The sequence below is a fragment of the Perca fluviatilis genome, chromosome 20 (assembly GCF_010015445.1).
Source record: "Perca fluviatilis chromosome 20, GENO_Pfluv_1.0, whole genome shotgun sequence".
Lineage (NCBI taxonomy): Eukaryota > Metazoa > Chordata > Actinopteri > Perciformes > Percidae > Perca > Perca fluviatilis.
The window spans coordinates 15,962,381-15,983,622 of NC_053131.1; the positions used below are offsets into that span (position 1 = coordinate 15,962,381).

The following is a 21,242-nucleotide window of genomic DNA, read 5'->3' on the forward strand; positions in this document are numbered from 1 at the left end:
AAGTAAACAGTAAGAAATTCCTGGTACCACGCTCCCTTCTTTAAGCTCAGAGTGCAAGGCCTGCCAAAATATATGTCCTGCTAGACGCACCAAGGGGCTCAAAATCACAACCATGTGCATTCTTACCTATTCTGGGACATAACCATAAACACATAATATTAGGAATGTTCTTCCCAGGTGCTAAATTTGGCTTCCAGGAAATATGTTATGTACTGGAGAGTATGCTAAAAGATCAAAGTGCCGTTTACAGATTTTTTTTTAAATTTTTTATTCTAGATGTTCCTCTTGTGTTTTACTTATTTTTTACCAGAAATGTATGACATAAAGTATACAGGAACATGTTTAGCTATCAGAGTATTTGCTCTCATTGAAATGGTAATGTTTGAGTCTGAAAACAGCTCATTGCTGTGTGCACAAACATAGATATTCAAATATTTTCCCTCCAAGCTGCTTCTGAGATGGACCTGCTTTTTGTCAACATTCCCTATTGGCCAACCACCACCATATCACACACTCCCCCTCGCACAAAGGCTCTGTTTTTGTACGCCAAACAAGTTGCCACAGTAACCAGGAGGCGATGCGGTGCACTGGAGGGTGTGGGGGGGTGATCGAGGGCCCCTCTCGTGGCCTTAGAGCACCTTTTATCAGTCTGAGTAAAGCCAATTGAGATTATCAGAGCCGGGCCTGATAACACTGTTTTCCCTCGACCCGTGAGCTGCTAATGGTGTGTGCTTAGAACAACACAACCAGGAATCCTCCGGAGATGAAGGCCAGTCAAACTGGGATGGACGGACCCAAGGCCCTGAGAGAGACACAGAGGTTGACCACAGGGACTCCGAATTCCCAACCACTCACTAAAAAATACATGCACGCTGTAAATCTACACATCGACACGGTGGACATGACCACAACCACCGCCAGTGTGTCTGTAGGCCAACCAGAACACAGGAGGCTCACAGGGGACACCAGCTAAAAACCTCCAACCCAAAGCCCATGTTTTATTATCTACATCTGGTGGTCTAGCTTATTATGGCCTGCCTCTGCTCAATGTTAGAGCACAGAAACACACACACACACACACACACACACACACACACACACACACACACACACACACACACACACACACACACACACACACACACACACACACACACACACACACACACACACACACACACACACACACACACACACAGTACACAGAGTACCTCTCAGCATGGGAACTCCATGCTGTCTTCAAACAAATAATTAAAGGCAAGGTTAGAGGGTCGTGTGCAGGTCATTCCTTGGGATACAGCTCAGAATGTGTACATTACCCCAGGAGAAAGAGGGCTGGTGGGGCCAACGGTCCACTGCTGTTTAATGTGGGCAACTGCTCTCTTCAAGCCAATAAACCTTAAACACATTTTCAAGTTGCATATCAAAAAACTGCTCTTGCAGTGCTAATAACGTGCTGGAGCGTGCATGTGAATACGTATGCACGCGTCAGTCAATGTGCGCGTCGGCGCATTCTTCACACGCTACTGCCAATTGGCCTACAGCAGCATTTCCCGCTGACATGGCGTTAGCGGCACGTGTTTAATAAGGCGACACGTCTTAATAAACACGTGTGTATTGCAGATACAAATATGTCCGCTGGAAGACAGAGAACTCTGCTCCATGACGATGTAGAGTGCTAAGTTTACTAGCGCTCTGAGTATTGTGGCAGATATGAATGATGGAGCCAGGGCAGCAGGAGTCCACTTGACACGCGGTCTCCGCTAGGCTGGATCAACACGGCATCCTTGGTTACTAATATCTGCTCACACGCACAGGGGGGTGGGAGCTTCAGAGAGTGTCTGCTTAGGTGTTAAAAACCCTGGCTAGCATACAATGTTATGCTATACCCAGTGTGTGTGTGAGTGCAAGGGGTTGAGGGTAGGAGTGGTCAGAGACAGAGGAAAAGACTCAATAGGGAACTTACATAATCCTAAAACATATCATGTGCCCCTATTTTATGAAGTAAAGTCCTTCAACTTTATGACCCTTTAATGCAACAAACCAACTGCATCGTCATCATAAAAGAAAGTTGACCAATATTGTGGGAGGTTACTGGAAATTTGAAGATGAAATCACAGCAAACCAGTCTGTCTGACTCAGGGCTTGTATTTTTTTTTGTCTTGCTTCCCCATCTCAATCTGTCAGAAAGGCCTTGTTTCTGGTTAACTGACTTGCAGCCACACCTGGTAACTGGCTCCTGTTGTCAGCATTCCTTCCCTGAGAAATTGTCGTGCCAAACCACCCTACCCTGGAGCACAGCCGAGAGAGAGAGAGAGAGAGAGAGAGAGAGAGAGAGAGAGAGCGCCTTGCTGCTTGGCTGGCCAATTGCTGTAGGAGATCAGAAAGGAACCCGGCCAATCAGGAGTAGGGTCACCCGTTTGACGAGTTTGTGATGAAAGAAAGAAACCGAGCCAGAGCCAGAGTGAGACAGGAGAGAGGAACAGGGAAATACTAATCATTTGTCTTCTCCAAAGAAATAAGTCCCGGACTGCTCCAAATGTAGCCTCGTTGAGCGTGCGAAGAGAGGAGGCAGCTTTTAAATTGAGACGCAGAAATCGTTGACAGTTTATTGCCTTCACGGCTGACCTACTCATGCCCATTTTGAGAGCTCATATGCCAGGGACATGGAGGTAAGTTTCCGTTTGTCAGTCAAATTCCTGGGCCCCCTGTCTGTCTTTGCAAGAAGACTAGATGCAACACAATCTGAACAAGAACGTGCTGAACTAAATCCCTGATCACTGCTTGCAAACATGACTGTCCTCTGGTTCCTATTAGAGCTCATTGCTTCCATACTTCTGCTTCAGACAGAAATAAAGATTCCGAACCCCCAGCGATTGAGTCACAACTCACTGGAATCAAAGGAGGAAGGCTTCAGTTTGATCCTCTCCACACCCCGCCCCCTAGAAAAAAATAAATAAAGAAAGACGGGCAGAAAGGAGGGAAACACTCAGTGTCCTTTGACCAGGAAGTGCATGCAAATTAACCCCATGAGGAGGGTGTGTTTAGTATAAGCAAACACTAATTATGGTCCAGTCAGACAGTGGGGCAGTCTGGGGCTACTGAACCTCCAACACTGATCTACTGTAGTGTCAACAACACTGATTGAATCAGCTCACATGCTCCTAACAGGCCCCCCCCCATAACAGTTTACACATAGCTTGCCACCAGACTGGACCTACAGTATCTATGGATTTATCATAAACTATTACAAAGGAGCTTTTCACAGGCTCCCCTCCTCCAGGATGGAGATAAAGGACAAAGAGATAGGGCAGGAACGGGGAAGCTTCCTCAAGCTCATCCTATCAGAGACAGAGTTTCCCTTTTTTTATCCCTTCTTCCCTTCTTTAAGTTAAAACAGGAGTCAAGAGACATAAGCTGGGCGAACATTACCTCACCCCCGTGTTTGATTTAGTGCAGATGTGAAGCGAAGCGAGGCAGGATCATTTTTTAGGAACGTCAGAGAGGGCCCACGTTTAGGGCAGCCACTGTGTTTACATAGTTTTACCTCTGTCTCTCTCTCTCTCTCTCTCTCTCTCTCTCTCTCTCTCATCCACTGTGCCCCCCCTCCACACTCTTTTGTCTGCCTCTCAAAGGGGGACTGTTTCACCTCTCCTCCATGGACTTTCACTGACCTGTTTTTCTTTCCCTTTTTATTACTCCACTCATTGCCCTTTTGTGGCATCCCCCCCGCCTCAGTCCAATATGAGTAACATTTGCATTGCTCCGTCAGTCGAGCTGCAGAAGTCATTCCTCTCTGAAACCCGGGGAGTACGAGTCATTAAGACTCAAGTGGAAAATCAGACAAAGAATTATATATTTGTGTTGCAAACTGACACGATTTAACGAGCAGCTAATTAAAATAAATCAATAGCACTGCGGCATGCTCGCTCCCTGTCTGTCTCTCTTTTCTCACTCAGATTTTCTGTCAGCACCAAAGAGGTGGAATACTGCAGCGTGGAGTGCAATGCTGTCCTAGTGATGGTTTTACCCTTAAAAATCAGGCTTCAACTAACGCTCATGCATTATGATGAATGAGTGAGAACTCACTGGCTCATCACGCAAAAGTAATTATCTATATCAAATTTGTATGCTAGAAATATACAGTAATAATCCCAGAAGTGACTCTCGAAACTAAAACCGCAAGACAAACAACAAAGGATACAAACATAGACATCTCTCCCTCTATTTACCCTCCCATCTAACACCTCCTTCCCCTCTTCCCCCTGTCCAGTGAGGGCATGTCACCCCTGGGCCTAGCAGTCCAGCAGCCTGACCCCTACATGGCGGGCTGTGCGGCCCCAGCTGCTGACTGTCCGTCAAACACCTCCAGAGCAGCGTTGGGCCAGGAAGACCACGCTTGTTGCCCCTTTGATCCGGCAAGCAGCAGCTGCTGCTCCACACAGCAGCACTTTGTTCCTCTGTCTCCTCACCACACTCTGTCCTACGGCACAAAAACACTGAATCCAGTGCCGAAGTAGAGGGAGAGAAAGTAGAAGAAGAAAAAATGTGGGGGTTATGGAGGGAGAGGGGGGGCGGGGGGGGTATTAAAAAAAACTTGCCCGTTTTTTCCTCCCTACAACATCAACAAGCTCTGACAACGGCAGCGGGGTTTTTCTTGGCCCCGACACAGCTCTCAGGCATCTCCTTCTTCTCTTCTCTCCCTCCCTTCTCTTTTAAGAGATATGATAGTTATTGTTCAAATCAGCCAGGGTGAATGGAATGGACCGAGGCCAAGTCCGCCCCAGGCGTCAACACACCTGTATGAAAGAGACCTTATTGTAGCAACCCAACGTGGCTAACCTGCCCTAGCTCTACCAGTTTTCTGATGTCAGGAGGGAGAGTGGAATCATCTCTTCTTTCTCTCTCTCCCAGACAGTCCCCTAATATTTCCCGTCATTAACCTCCCTTTCCGCAGAGGCTGGCACCTCTGCCCTGGAATGTTTTTACTAACACTGTTATTTTTTTTAATATCACCACCAGACAGGGGGATTAAGAAAATAGTTGATCCACATCTCCCTTGTTAGCGTGGCCCCTCTTCTCTTACTCTTGGGCTCCCTCCCTTAAGACAACACCTTATTAACGTGCATAGGTGCACAAAAGGTATTCTCCGCCTGCCCAGGAGCCGAGGGACTAACAGCTGTGTTTTGCATTGTTTGAAGAGCATCTGAAAACATTCAACAAATGTCAATATTAGCGCCCCCGTTAAAGGTTCCAGCACATAGCGCATGACAGAGGTCGTCAACGCTGGAAGGTACTGCTCATTCCTCATAAGTCAGCTTCTCACCTTTTGGGTGGGTGAGGGGGCCCGGCGTGTGGCCCCCCCGGCGAAAAAAAAAAAAGGGGGGGGGGCCCCCCCCCCCACACACACACACACACACACACACACACACACACACACACACACAAAAGATTTTTTTTTGGGGGGGGGGCACACACGCACACACACACACACACACACACACACACACACACACACACACACACACACACACACACACACACACACAGAGGAGAGGGGGGAGAATAGAAAGAAAGAATGAATCCAGCATCATTACCCCGTCTTACCCATCAGCCCTCCTGAGATGAGAGGGTGTGCTTACAAGATCGCCCCATTTTCTCAGTTATGAAGAGTGCCACCCCTATTGCACAGATTTCTCTTTTTCCCCACAATGCCAGGCCTGTTGGGCTTCTTTGTATGTCTCTGTGGGGCGGGCAGGTATAATCTCCGTTTCCATCCACTTCTCGCTGCTATCATACAAATGTGTGACTTTTTTTTAGCCTCTCTGCCTCCCTCATGCGCTATCTTTCCATCTCTATTTCTTTCACCCTCTCTTTGTCTCTTGCTCTGTCGTCTTCTGCTCCCTTTCATTCTCGACCCTTTTTCCCCTCTCTGCCTGGTAATCGAGTGAGAGATTCCGCGACTCTGTGACTCCCCCTTATTGTCAGATATCAAACAGGGCGGCTTTGTGGATTACCAGGGGAAGCTGATAATGGCATGATAGAGGCGTGATATTTCAAACAAAATTGAGTGTCAATTGCCTGCATCGTCTAGGCAACACAAGTGTCTGCGCTGCAGCAGCCAAGCAGGAAATAAGGCCAATCTATTTCCTTTGCTTCATATCAAACGTCTCTTCTTCCACCTCCTTTATAAGACTATAATGGGTTCAGCTCAAAGAGAAGAAGAAGTGGGGGCCTGCCAAGAGGGGCTTCGACAGTTACGTCCTTACGCAACATGATTGGGTACACTTGTGAGCATGCATGTATACACACACACACACACACACACACACACACACACACACACACACACACACACACACACACACACACACACACACACACACACACACACACACACACACACACACACACACACACACACACACACTTGCAGACATTAACTTACGCTCCTGAATCTCAAATGCATTAGCACAAGTCTGAAAGCAGAGCCAATGGGAGGGTGCCCCCATTTTACCACCCCACCCCTAAACATATATACACATGCACATGCTCTCTCTCCTTCTGCCAAGCACTTCTTTCACCTCTCACTGCTGTACTATTAACCACGAATTTAGGGCACAGCAGTTTGACCAATTAAAAAGTGACACCTAAACCTAGTGGATAGACTGCTGAGATTCTTCTTTAAGAGCCAGACTACTGGGGGGAGTACAGGATTCAGTGTGTGATGATGTCACCATCTTCTCTTCATTGTGTCTCTGGCGTGTGAGTGACTGTTTTCACCAAGCATGTTTTCATCATGTGTCTGAGGAAGTGTGTTTGCACATATTAGTGACCAGGAGAGTCATCGGTCAAATGTTGTCAGCTTGCCTCTGACTTCCCTATTGAATAATTAATTCATCTTCAGTTTCAATTGCACATAACCACTTTGACACACATAAGCACACAAACACACATGTGCAGGCATGGTCAGAAGCAGAGTTTAAGGCTAAAAAGCCCAGCAGCAGGCAAGTGATATAAATAGCTGTTGTTTGTGGAGGGGACTGCTGGCAGAAGCAGCACTGACACTGTGGAGCCGACCACAGGGACTCTGATGTGCCTGGTGGCCTAAAGCAAGCCCTCTGCCGCTTAGATCAGCGCTTGACTGGCCTCCTTCATATTTTACAGCCAGAAACAAATACAACAATCTTGGTGTCTCACAAAAGCCATTGAATTCAAGACATTGAATTCAGCCTACACTGCAGAATACGGTCCTTGAATGTAAGCCTCTGAACTATCACGAGTGATTCTTCCTCATACAGATGACCCCATTCTCAAAAATGTTTTTATTTTGTAGGTTAAGATTAAAATATAAAGTTTTCATAAAAAGTGTAACTTTCTAACACATGGCAGATAGATCATTTTAGAGACTTGCTTTCTTCACGTTGTACCTGTGAGAAAGCTGCAGAAAATCTCCAAGTATAACAAGAAAATGTCTCGAGGGGGCTTCAGGCAGACGCCCCCCACCCCCACTAGGGGGAAAAGATATTTCCACCGCCCTCCCTCCTCGCCGCACATGCTCACAGAGTCTCCCAATTGAAACATCATCGTCGATAATGGGAGGAATAAATATTCATAAGGCTGGGAAGATAGAAACCCTAGATTAGAGTAATGTAGTGCTCATTGTTCTCCCCTTTTCCTTCATCCAGCTCTTCCTCAGTATCTCTGGATCTTGTTATGCATGTAATAGTGTTGGCTAATAGTGGCTAATTCCTCCAGCAACCTCTGATAACTTCATCAAAGCACATGTGTGTTTGTGAGTGCATGGAGAGAACGTGGCGGCAAGATGCACCGTTTATTTCTCACCTCTCCCAAATTGCTAATTACTGGATTTGACATCTTCAAGATTTTGGGCCACAGTCCAATTAAGATTGGATTGTTTTTGTGGAGAGGCCCTGTGACTCCCTCCCTTCTCGCCTTTCCCTCCCCTTTTCTGCTTGGCACTGACTCCACTGATATCTCATCCATAACAGGCCTGAACTGGGGTAGAGCATGGCTTACACAAAGGGCTATATTGATTTATAGGGTCTTCCATGATGGGCTTATTGGCCTGTACCTCAAAGCCACATAGGGCACCGGGCCATGAATCACAGCTTCAGAAAAAAAAACATGCATGCGCACACACACACACACACACACACACACACACACACACACACACACACACACACACACACACACACACACACACACACACACACACACACACACACACACACACACACACACACACAACAGGTAAGAATAATACATTGGAGCATTGTTAAGGATGTCATTACAACCATTTCCCCCTTTCATTTCCAAAAACACTCACTCTCATTGTGTCTTAAAGGAGGGGAGGTAGGTCAGTGGAGGTTCTTTTTAATGCGACACCACACAAACAGAGCAAAGATAGAAGCTTATTTACATGCTGTTACTGTATATCCAAACATAGGGAAAGAGGGAATGCAAAGTGTGAAAGAGGGAGTTAAAGAGAGAAAGAGAAAGAGTGAGAGAACGAGCATGCCTGGACAGAGAGAAAATACCTTGTAGAGGTTCACAGAGTTTAAGGAGCTCAGCCAAAGAAGGAGCTCCTGTCCTCTCTGACTCCAACACACACACACCCACACACACCCTCAAGGCCATTCTGTTACACCTGGTCACCTTTATCCTTTTTAGTCCCCCACACCCTCACCCCTCCCTCCAAACACACACACACACACACACACACACACACACACACACACACACACACACACACACACACACACACACACACACACACACACACACACACACACACACACACACACACACACACACACACAACGTTCAGCAACCCTAAACACATCACTACATTAGATACACATAGCAGCACCCTGTGGCTAACACACAGCTCCTCTGGCTATCTCCTTTAGCAGATAAAACTAATTATTCCAAATCTACTCTGTCAGGTTGTCTGATCCTCTGGGGCCTTGGTTTAAATCTCTCTCTCTCTCTCTCTCTCTCCCCTCCCTCCCTCCCTCTCTATCTCTCGCCACAAAAAGACCAAGAATCTGTGCCAACTGACCTCCTGAGTAAAAACATAAACAGAGTGAGTAGCCATAAAGACACATATAGCACCATAGCAGCTGAAGCGCATGGCTTTCTTTGAGAAAACAGATCACTCCAAACAACTACCAGACTGACCTGAACTTAGATCTTCTTTAAATGCACCACTCCAACACAAATCAAATCCATTTCTTTAAAGCAGTGACCAAACCTGGTACTCTAAACAACTTTGAAAAATCACAAAAAAATGCATGACATCATCTACCATACAATCCAAAGGACTTATGCACCTATTCAGACGCCTAGTCCCTCTGTTGGCACTTGTCATTGGCACCCATGTCAGGCTTTAGAGCTAAATAACAAGCCAATATCCCAGGCTTTCCAGCTGCACGCCCTGAAAGCCCATGGAGAAACCATTCGTCCCAATGAGCTCTAAAGGCAAATGGAAGCTCATAAACAGAGACTTGACTGTATAGACTTTGTATTTTATCTTTCAGCAGTTTCCCCTTTTATGGGCCAGGGACCCCTATAACAGGGGGAGAGAAAGGGAGGGATGAGCAAGATGGGAGGATGGCAGGGAGAGAGTAAGGATGACAGTAAGGATGTTAAGAAAGAAGACGATGGCGCAAAGAGCAGAGGAATAAGAATGAGGTACAGGTTGGCAGAACGAAGACAGAGGAGAACTGGGGTCACAAATCTTGCTGCTATTCTACTACGTGACATCTTCGCTCGTTTGCGGCTGCTCATTAACAAACAATACTGCTGTGAAATTGGTTTAATGACAAAGTAATAAAATTGCTATTCTGCTCACAGATGGCCTCAGGCACAGGGAGATTCTGGCAGGCTTACTGTGGCTGCCCGTGTGCATTAAGCTGCTTGTTCATGAAAACAGCATCCTACACTTTCTTTCTCACTATCACCAACCTTTTTTTTTTTTTTTTTTTTTTTTTTTTTTAAGTTCCTTCTCTTCCTGCAAATGAAATAAATTAACCTACTTTCCTCCTTGAATTATCCCTCTCCCACATTCTCACCCTCTCGTTCTCCCTCCAAGTCTATTTTTTTTTCTCTCTCTCTCTCTCTCTCTCTCTCTCTCTCTCTCTAGTGTATTCTCTTTCTCTCTCGATCTCTCTCCAGTTCTCACCCCAAGTACAGAAATTACCATTTTAAAATAAAAAAGGAGGCTCGCCCACGCAAACGCAGCTCGACTTCATTTCAAACGCAGAGCCCTTGTTATTAAACGACCCACCAATAAAACCAAGCCGTTGAGGAATAAAAGAGCCAAAAGGAGCAGTGAAGTACAAAGACCTCGCTCCATCTCTCTCATGCTTTCTCTGTAATGCTTCTTTCAGCTCTTTGCCTCTCTATCTCGCCTCGTCTGGCTTCGTTCTCCTTGCATGCCGTCTTTGCTGGGAGAATTCCACAGCCTTGGAGAGTTTTGAGCTTGTAATGGGAAAACAAGTAAAAAAGCATTCATTTTTGTGCATGATCGCCCAATAGTGCCAATTTTTTTCTTATAGCGCCATCTGTTTTTCATAACTCTAGAATTACACTGAGGTGGGCACTGGGTTGCTCAATGGCCACGGTGGGTGTCCATGCCATGCTATATGACCCAGTGTGCCCCCAGTGCCTGATAAAGTGCGAGTGGGCCCTGTTGAGCGTTTCAACATTGGCATGTGCTCATGTACTCGCACACAGCACATACACTGTGAGCGCACACATTAACACAGTGGCGCACATTAGCATCAGCTGTTCAAGACTACCATGGCTTATCCTGTAAGTATGGCATGTGTCTAGATTGCACCGCAAACAGATATTTGGATCTGTAACAATTGTGGATCAAAATGAAAAAAAAAACTAAATGAAAACTCCTCCAACAGGGAGCCTGTTCTATTTTACTCTGCCAATAATGAAAATATGTTTTTCCAAATGTGTTTCTCTATCCAAAACAGATAAAATGGGATTATTATTACAGCATCAAGAAAGCAGCCAGATCAAATGAACTTAGCGGTTAGGGGGTGTATGTGGGGGGGCTGGCACTTGGGATCTGACAACAGAGTCAATTCTGCTAATTAACTGCCAATTAGCGGTCCCTAAATGAGAGGGATCATGATGCCTGTGTTGGCAGTGCCCTGATAGTCTCTCTCTCTCTCAGTCAGACTCACACATACACTCATTCTCGCACACTGACACACCAGCCGCAACCTCTCCACACTCCAACTGTATATTTAGAAAGCCAGGGGCATATGATGGCCACTGCCGGGAGTCCCTGGTTGCAGCCAAAAAAAGGCCTGACATTTCCATCTGGGTCAAAGTTAGACAGATAACCAGCAACTTCAGTCAACTAGCCCACCAATGAGGCAGAAACGAAGGGACCGAAAGTAAGAAATAGGCAGTGATGTAGGGAGGAGTGAGGAGAGGGAAAAGGCACCTCAAAAGCCTCTGTGTGAGATTCATAAGACTTAAATACTTATAAAGAATGTGGAAAAAAGAGCCGGCTGGACCAGTTTCATAGCTTAATATTACATTTGGAAAATATTAGTTATTATTTTGCATTTCATAATGGCCTTGCCCGCCAAACCATGGATCATAAAAAAATCATAGAGAATCATAAAAGCCAGTGTTTCTAAGTGTCTCATTGGACTGAGGAATGGGGGGTGGAAATGCTTAGCTAAGTGGAGGAACAAATTTGGCTTTGGTTTTTCACTTTCTTGTTCTCAGATACTACAAACAAATGTTGCTTGTTAGTAACACTTTGCATGTGAACCTGCAGTACAGCTTCTATGTACCTCTGTTGGGTGATTCAAACTTTGAGAAGTCTGGAAGGATCCATGAAAGGCAGAGAGAGGGGAAAACTGAGGATCGGAATAGGGATCATGCTTGAAGAGAGCTACAGAGCAGTCAGTTTAGAGTTAGCTAAACTCAGTTTTTCTGCATGCTGTACTACAGCAGGATGCAATCTGGGAGGAGAATCTGGATTCTACGTAGATGAGGCCTGTAAAGACATATGAGTGTAATGACTTTTGAAAAGTATGTCTTTTTTAGCTGTAGTATCCTTTCGCCCTTTCTTTTCAACTCTTATTTGATATATTTCACCTGCACACCTGTCTTATACGGCCATTTATTGGACACAGATATGTATATACTGCAGTTTTAGTAGTCTAGTCTTATGAGCTTATTCTACAGTTGCACAAAACAATGGAATTAAATATATATACTATATAGTATTAATGTAAACGTACAGTAAATGCACAATGAGTGATATGATGACTGTTGCTAAATGTGGAGATTGTCCTCCTGGTGAGGACAGATTCTTGAGGAAAAAAAACAAAAAAACAATCAGTGCACAATACCCTGCCCTGAATGGCCAGAGAGATTGAGCCTATTTCATCTCCTCAGTGGGCACAGGCGGCTTGGCGCCGTCGTCTGGCGGATATCCTTCCCTTATCATGTGACCTGTGCTCCGACAGGGGGCAAAGGTTGGCTGCGATCCGCCCCTGTGTCTTAATAACTCACTCATTGTATTCCTTTCTGCCGCTAATTAGAGCCTCTCCCCTGTGTGTGTGTGTGTGTGTGTGTGTCTATCCATGTATTCCCCCCTGGGCTGTAGAGAGGAGGCAGAGAAGTAAAAATAGAGTGTGGCTTAGTGCCCTCTTTATTGTTATTAGTGCTCCAGTGGCACAGCAGTCAGTCATCATAGATGCCAAGAACTGACATATTCACTCTCTGACTCGCTCTGCTTCTCTGTTCTCTCTCTCTCTCTCTCTGCCGTGGAAATGACCAACTGGCTGCCTGTGAGATGAGGGATTAATGAGGGGACGATTTCCTTCCTTTTTTTAGATTCTGTTTCTCTCAGTCATCTGTCATCGGCGTCATCTCTCAGGCCCATGTAATAACCCTGCGTGCATGTGTGTATGTGTGTGCATTGCTGCAGTGGTAAATAACGGCAGGATAGTTGGTGTGTGTGTGTGTGTGTGTTTATGGCAGTGAGTGAGGGTGCATCGTGCTGGGCCTGACGCTGAGACATGAAAGCATTCGGTCAGGCCCCATTTAGCCCAGACTGATAGCAGGACACCAGGAGCTGCTGAGGCAAGCAAATATACCGCTAGATACTGTAAACTGTGAACGCTTCTCCAGCGTATAGACACCTAAGTCTGCCGTTTCACCTACTTCGCTATCCCAGAATGCCGTGGGTGACACGGCCCTCACCTTTTCCCGCAATCTTAAACAAATGCAATTACATGTCAGACTCTCCACTCCCCGATTCCGTTAGCATGACGCCAGATGTCTCAAATGTGGCCAGAGCAAACACACTACCTAATGCTCAACTAATGGTGTCCTGACACACTGTACACACATAACATCTCCGAACATACTGAGAGAGCAGAGTGTCCCATTAGTAATAATGTGTAAAGGTGCACATACACACACACACACACTTACACACAGACTATACTATTAACTGGATAATCAAGTCCGCCTCCTCATCTTCTCAACACCAGTGCAGTGAGATTTTGGACTTTAACCTTTTCCTTTGTTCCTTATTAACATCAGACAGCTAATGGGGTGTGGACTACAAACAGGTGAGCTCCCGGCTAATGATATACAGTAGACTAGATACAGAAGCAGGTGGAGTGTCTTCTGTGCTACCGAGCCAAACGTTTCGAACCAGCTGGAAGTGGTCTACAATGAGTTTAGTTTTTTGTGTGTACAGGTGAGCTGCAGGTAAACGTATAGGGAGGTGTCATTTGGAGAGTTTGATTCGGGAGGGTTTGATGGGGCAAGTGCGGAGAGAGCGAGATGTACTGTCTATTGACTATCACACAGAGCACCCTTGTGCCCTCGCTGGGCTGCGATTGTGCCGGCGGACAAAGCCCTGATTCAGCACATCCTTTCCCCGAGGGAGAGCTCTGGAAACCGAAGACGGCGGCCATCCCCTCCCTTTCCCCCCACTCATCCTCTGCTTCTGTCTATCCCTCCCTCTGTCTCTATCTCCCTCTGTCTCTCTCTCTCTCTCTCTCTCTCTCTCGGCCAGTAACGTGGCAGCGGCCATGCATCAAAGGGAACTACAGAACAATGCAAAAGGCCAGCCAGGAATTTGAAGAGCTTTTTTTTCTTCTTTTTAAACAGGAATTTCATATGGCAGAGTTCTGTCATATCTTAGGTGGACCATCTCGGCAGCCACCAGAAACCAAAGAGGAAAAAGCAAGTTCACAAGCCTAACAAAGCAATATTCAACTGTAACTAACTCACTGTCCTGCCTGGTTAAGCACTTTGAGGGGAAAAAAAAAACGTCAGCATCTTCTCTCTTATCCCCCTCTCTCATCTTTCCCTCACTATAAAATAGCCAATAACGTGGCATCATCCGTCAGGCGAGATGACAACACCCAGAATGTACCAGAGATAGACCAGCAGAGTCTAAGCCTATCTAATGACTTTATTTGTGAAAATTGATTCCTGGTGTGTTTTTGTTAACATGGCTAGTGTAACATTAATACACAGCTCCATGACCACCTATGTGTATGTGCGTGTGGAAACAGGGTTCATGAAGACGTTAGCCAGCACAAGATTCTTTCAGACCTCTTTATAAATGGATCGGAGGCATTTTAGTGCCAGGCTTGGATTTCACAAGAAGGCTCTGAGAAGCCAGGGACTCTTCCTATATCTATCTCTGTCTATGTCTCTGTCTATTTCTCTCGCCCTCTCTCTCTCCTCGCAGGTTTGCAGAATATTTCTGCATTAATCACCATGACACAGGCAAGGCAACTCAATTTTCTGCTCCTGTAGGTAAGGTGCATGGCGTCCTGAAACGGTGGCACGAGGCATGAAACATGCAAGCGGGGGCTAATCTTTGGTTACTGGTGTAATTGAAATGCTATCCACACTGTAGGGTGCATTAAAGTCTGATAACAGCGGTTCCTGTGGCCAATTTAAGTAGCTTGACTTCCCTTGGCTAGAAGGGAATAAAGAAAATGGTGAGAGAGAGAGAGAGAGAGAGAGAGAGAGAGAGAGAGAGAGAGAGAATGTCAGGATGGAGGGGGGAGGACGAGGGAGGGGGCTGATAGATAAGGCCGACAAACCCAAACCAGGCTAATTCTCTAGGCATGTTTCTCATTGTGATCCAGGAAAAATGAGAAAATGTATCACAGAACCAAAAAATCAATTGACCCTCGGGTGGCTTGTCAGGCTGCGAGTCTGATAAACCTAAAAGCTTCGTTAATGTCGGCCTGCCTGTACCCAACAGATAGAGCACTTTGTAAATGAACCCGCTTTGATAAATATATTAAGGAAAGCTGTGAATAAAAGGCACAGACTTGTCATTTGTAAATAGAACCCCCGCTACATGGAATTAGAATGATAAAATGGGGTTCCATATAATTAAGTTTGTGTAAGACCTGAAATCCGTGCAAATACCTTCCCGGAAATTTGAAAAGAAGCTGTCAGTTCAATTAATCTGAACATCACCCTGAGAATGTACTGAACAAAATTAAGCTGCAGATAAAACCTGGGCTAGTATTTTGATAAGTAATTCCTGTATCATTTCTTTGCTTCTGTGATCATTTTATTTAATCCACCACCCCCAGTTATGTGCTAAGCCATCTACAAAGGCCCTGCTGGCCAGGCCACCAAAACCTTAATCCACCATATAGCTTGTGTAAAATGGGGAGGGGGTGGAAGGCAGTTTTGCCTTTTGTGGGGGCACCAGTGGCAGTGCTAGGTATGTTTTTTGGATGAAGGGGTGGGGTAGGTGTGGGGGCTGTCGGGGTAGCTTATGATCTCTGCCTTTCTCCCTTAAATATATCCCACTGAATACATGTGCATCAATCCACAAAGACCACTGACTTAGCCGCAGAACACTTCGCCGATAACACCGGAACATCCTGGTAGCTTACATGTAATAATGTTACAAAGGTTGTCTGTGTGTTCATCAACGTGTGCACCTCCGTGTGTGTCTATATGTGACAGGGGGAGCTGTACATAAACGGTTTTCACACTTGCCGGGGAGAGGGAGGCGAAGGCTTTTGAAAATGAAAGGCAGAGCGATGCTGGTGGTGGAGATAGGGCGAGCGGAAATCTTGACTCACCAGTTGTTTACTTGTAAGATGGTGAGGCCTGTGTCTTGGGCTAGCTGCTTCTTCTGCTCTTCAGAAGGGTATGGGTGCTGTAAGGAGCAAAAGAGAGAGAGAGAAACGCACACAAATGAGCCTCTTTGACATACAGATTAACATAAATATCCATGTATGTAAGCACTCATAATGGGAACACATGCTCTGAGTCAAGTTCCTGGCTGTTGATTATTACTGTATGTATTCAATATGTTCCCATGTTTTTTTTAATTGTGTAACCCAAGACTGCACCTTCTCGTGACCTCCACCTAACCCTGCCCCTCCCTTGCGCTGTATAGACATTCACAGCTCGCACTGGTCCACCCATACGTCGTCAAACCACACACTTACACAATTCAGTGTTAAACCTGTCAGAGCTGGCCGAACAAGTTTGACAAAACTGTCAACTGTGATAACCCCCTTCCCTATCCCCACTCCGCCCACACACAACCAAACAACATACAGTGTGTGTGTACACACACCAAATATAGTGTGTACACACATTCACAAGTACACAAACACGCTGACGAACAAGACTTTCAAGAAAGCCCGAACGAAGATACTGTACTGTGGTGTCTGAGAATCCTTTTATAATACCAAGCAACAGAATGAGTGGGTGCATATTTGCAATGAATACATTTATCTTTCCTTGAATGTCTGACATTTATCCTGGTGGTGGCTCTTTCATGGAGAGCAGCTGAATACAGACTAATGCTAAAAGAACAGAGAGCTGTGAAATCTCCTCCACAGCCTCGCCAAGATTTCTACCTGAAAATGTAATTCTGCGACCACGGCTGCGATGATACTATTTGTGTCAGGTCCAATCTCGAGAACATGGGCTGATATAAATGGCAGACCTTGGGCTGCCTTGCTCCCCCTGGGCTTGCTATGAAGCATGACAAAACAACAGTGATCGCTGGTGACAGATGTCTTTAAGGGCCAGATTAGGAGTTGGGGCGCACGCAAACGAAACAAACGAGACTATGTGCTGCATTCAGCCACTGCAGACAGAGAGCATGCATGCACACAGAGTTGCACGTTCACACGCAACTGTGCAAACAGAAATGCACACAAACAAATATTCATAGACATGACACCTGCAAATCACAACACACACACACATTCCTTTTAAAAACTGACACTTAAATCCTCCTCTGTTTTCGGTTGGTTTCAAGCTCCATTAACACACATTCTTCCCCTTCAAGGAAAAGACCTTAAACCTCACGACTTGTACCCTTTTTTCCAGCTCCACACTCATTGAGAAAACAAATTTCATGAAGCTGGTAATATATACCTGGTTCGTGTTAATTGAATTCAACTTTAACTGGAAATGATAACAGTTGCTCAAGAACAATTTCCTAATTTACTGCTGAAATAATTGATGTTAAGTGAGGTTTCCTATCAGCAGAGAGGACAATTTCTCGTTTCAGGTAGTACTGGCTGTCTAAATGTAGTCTGTTTTAATTAAAGGAGAGATGGGGAAAAAAATGCTTTGAGGAATGTGCTCAATTAATAACAAACAAGGCTGAGATTGGACAAATAATGAGTCCCGGCTGCAGAGAGGGATTACTATGATTTGTACTTGTGTACGTAGTCCCTTTTAATATGCTAAAATTATTAACAAAGGAAAGATGATAATGCTTGCATAGGAATACATTTTTTGATTGCCAGGTGCTGACATTTCCTTGGCTCGGGAAGACAGAGCAATCTCTATTGGTTACTCTGTGTATGTGTGTGTGTGTGTGTGTGTACGTGTGTGTAAACGTGCTCAGTAGAATGCACAGTGTGCAAGAGATATACATATCTATATATCCATGTGTGTGTGTGTGTGTGTGTGTGTGTGTGTGTGTGTGTGTGTGTGTGTGTGTGTGTTTGTGTGTGTCCGCTCTGGACAACAACATGTTATAAGAGTACAGCCTCTCTTTCCCTCCCCCTTACCCTCCTGGGCTTCCTAGGCGTTTTCACATTAGCTATGACCTCGGTCACAATCAGAACACACTCGCAAATATAACAGGACACACACTCCCTCCTACTCTTTTTTTATGTGAGCACACCGCACAAACATATACACAAATTGAGACATAGCTAAAGATGATGTGGTATGGAGGTGTAGGGGAGAGGAGCAGCCTAGATTGGAAATGGGAGTGGGTCATTTACATTGTATTAAGGCTTCCTCAGCCTCTCGAGCCCAGACCCGGTCATCAATCGCATACTGTCAGCCAGAGCGCGCTTTAGCCCGGTGATAAATACGCCGACCAGCGGCATAGCTCGTCCAGCAGCCACCACGTAATGAATGGTTTGAACAAACAAGAAAGATGTCTCATCAAGGAGAGTGGGAACGTTAAAGCCCCCCTCGCACACAAAACCCCTGAGTAAGGAGATTTACTCTGACCACATAGACACGACACTAAAATAAAATCCTATTTGGTTCATCTCATACCCCTCCCAGCCCTCGCTCATTCCCCTCTCCTTGCCTCCCTGTGTCAGACTAGATCACTCCGCTGCAACCCCAAGACTTGCATGCACTTGCACATATGCACCGCCAGGCAGGCACACACAACACACACACACACACACACACACACACACACACACACACACACACAAGCAAGCAAACACACACATACAAACAAACATACACACAGTATGTCTGTATTCAACCTTTATTCATCCTCTCTTAATCTGTTCTTAGCTCTCTCTCGCCTTACTTACTGACCCCCTTCCCAGACACACACACTTTTTATGGCTGTGACTGCAGGCCACCCACACTTGACGCTCTGAAATCTCAGCTACAAAAAAATGGTGTGGTGGCAATGGCGACACACACACACACACACACACACACACACACACACACACACACACACACACACACACACACACACACACACACACACACACACACACACACACACACACACACACACACGTGAGAAATAAGCCAGCATGGTGGGCCTCGTGGTTACAGGGCTGCAGCAGCCGTGAAATTGGAGAACTGGCTATTTAGACCTCTGAGTAACCTCTTAATGTTAATTACATCTATAAAGATTTATGTTAGTAAATCATCCAATGAGCACAAACTAAATCTGATATGAAAAGAGTAAACATGAGATGAATCAGTGAATAAATATTAGACACAGTCAAAGTGCTAAATCTGTTCTAATGTGTTCCTTCCAGAAAATGTCCTTCCCTACCCTCAGGAGACAGTATGACATGGTTATTTAATGGATGAAACACAAACACTGAGCAAGATCAAAGATGGTATTGATAATCTCTGCACTAGCTTAGGATCCGCTCAATATGTTCAAGGCAAACACCAAGGCCAATATCCTTAAAAAAGAATTGACCGCAAAACGTAAAACAGCCAGTCTATAAATAATTAGAGCCAGAAATGAGCAGCTTCAATTTGTTGTCCGGGCAATGCCGGATCGAAAACAGCTCTGTTAATTATGCTAACGCCTCTTAATGGCACAAGCCTGCACTTTCCTGATGCACACATGTTGTCCAACTCCTACAATCTGACCTGAAAAAGCACAGCCAAATGTCACCACAAACACATAAACACAGGCGCATACGCAGGTGGATCACATTCTGCCAGTCGTTGAGGATTGAGCTGTGTGTGTGTGTGTGTGTGTGTGTGTGTGTGTGTGTGTGTGATGGCTAAATTACAGGGTGTGATGTGTTCTGTGCTCTCTGATAGTCTCCTGTGGTTGCTGAACATTACAAGCCGAGGTGGCTCCATCATCTGCTGTGTTTGGTCCTTAAACCCCCCCTGAGCCCCAGCTTGGCATTTCACCATATACAATAACCACATCTACTGCTGGACCACACTTACTACACACCCCACCTTTCGCCCCTACACCGACTCCTATCTACTCATTCAACATCCAGCTTGCTATAGATCAGATTCATACTCTCCTGACACCTATTCACTGCCGCCGTCAAACCCCACAGCCCGCTCATTATCCCGGCCGTTCAATTCGACCCTCGCCGCTTTTCCCACTCTGCCCCCTTCCCCGCCGCTCAGCCAACCTGCAGCCCCTTGCCTGAGCCGCTGGTGGACCCCATTGATGAATGACATCATCAGTGTGTGACATGAGTTATAGTGCCAGGTCACAAGGTCGCAGAGGCTTGCAAACCTATTCCATGCTAATGACTCCCAGGAAATCACAGGCTATTGGCTGTTTACCCTGTTGCCGTGGCAACACAGAGCATTTGCTCATGATGATTCGTGTGATTTAGCCCCAGCTATTTTGTCACTTGGAAAGGGTTATTACATAATCGGCATATATATTTTTTTTATTTTATAAAAGTCTGTCTATTTGTTTTAAAGTTTTATTATAAAAAAAAAGTGTCAAATGCTAAATAGACACAATTCTATATAATAACTTTTTTGCAAAGTAATGCTTTTATGTTGGGCTTCATTGTGAGTTTGTGTCTAGTTTTACAGCAATATTGTTTCCCAGTATTTCCTTTCATAAATGCCTTCCTCACATTGATTGGAATCTTATTTGTTTTTAATCAAAGCAACTGGAGGATGATAATAATATTCACTGTCAGAAATAAACGCAATCAAATATAGGAATGACATTTTAATATGGATTCTGCATTGAGCTGGCGTAAGATTGGCACATTTTAAATATCAAGTCGCCGTTGTTAATAATGCTACAATTGGCTTCTTTGACAAATGACAATGAGATTGAATGCATATCGGCATTACCGGGAGATCAAACAGATATGACAAATAAATCCAGTGGAGTTTTTGACTCCATCACGAGTGTTTACTATGCACAGAGCAATATCTGGCTTTTTAGTTGTGGTTTTCTGACAGATTTTAAGGTTTAAATTGAAGAATATGGTTAATTACTTCCGTCTGTAAACATCAAATAGATTTACGAGTGACAATTAAAAAAAGAGAATAGAAATTCATTGTCATAGACATATGAAGATATGCCTATGACAATGAATTTCAGTATAAACTACACATAATTATTTGTACCACATTACAATTATGATGAGTTAAAATGATTAGTAATGCAGCTTTGTGATTTCAAAGATCATTTTTAATTT

The 21,242-nt window shown here is 45.1% G+C and overlaps 1 protein-coding gene across 7 annotated transcripts in view; it reads right to left on the reverse strand.

The window, feature by feature from the left end:
* The window catches only part of meis2a (Meis homeobox 2a), an 80,915-nt gene that overhangs the window by 9,602 nt on the left and 50,071 nt on the right, over positions 1–21,242 (reverse strand). For all 7 annotated transcript variants that reach the window (XM_039785879.1, XM_039785880.1, XM_039785876.1 and 4 more), the window contains exon 9: positions 16,152–16,228. In XM_039785879.1, the coding sequence (XP_039641813.1) occupies positions 16,152–16,228 (77 nt within the window). The remainder of the gene's footprint in view (positions 1–16,151; positions 16,229–21,242) is intronic.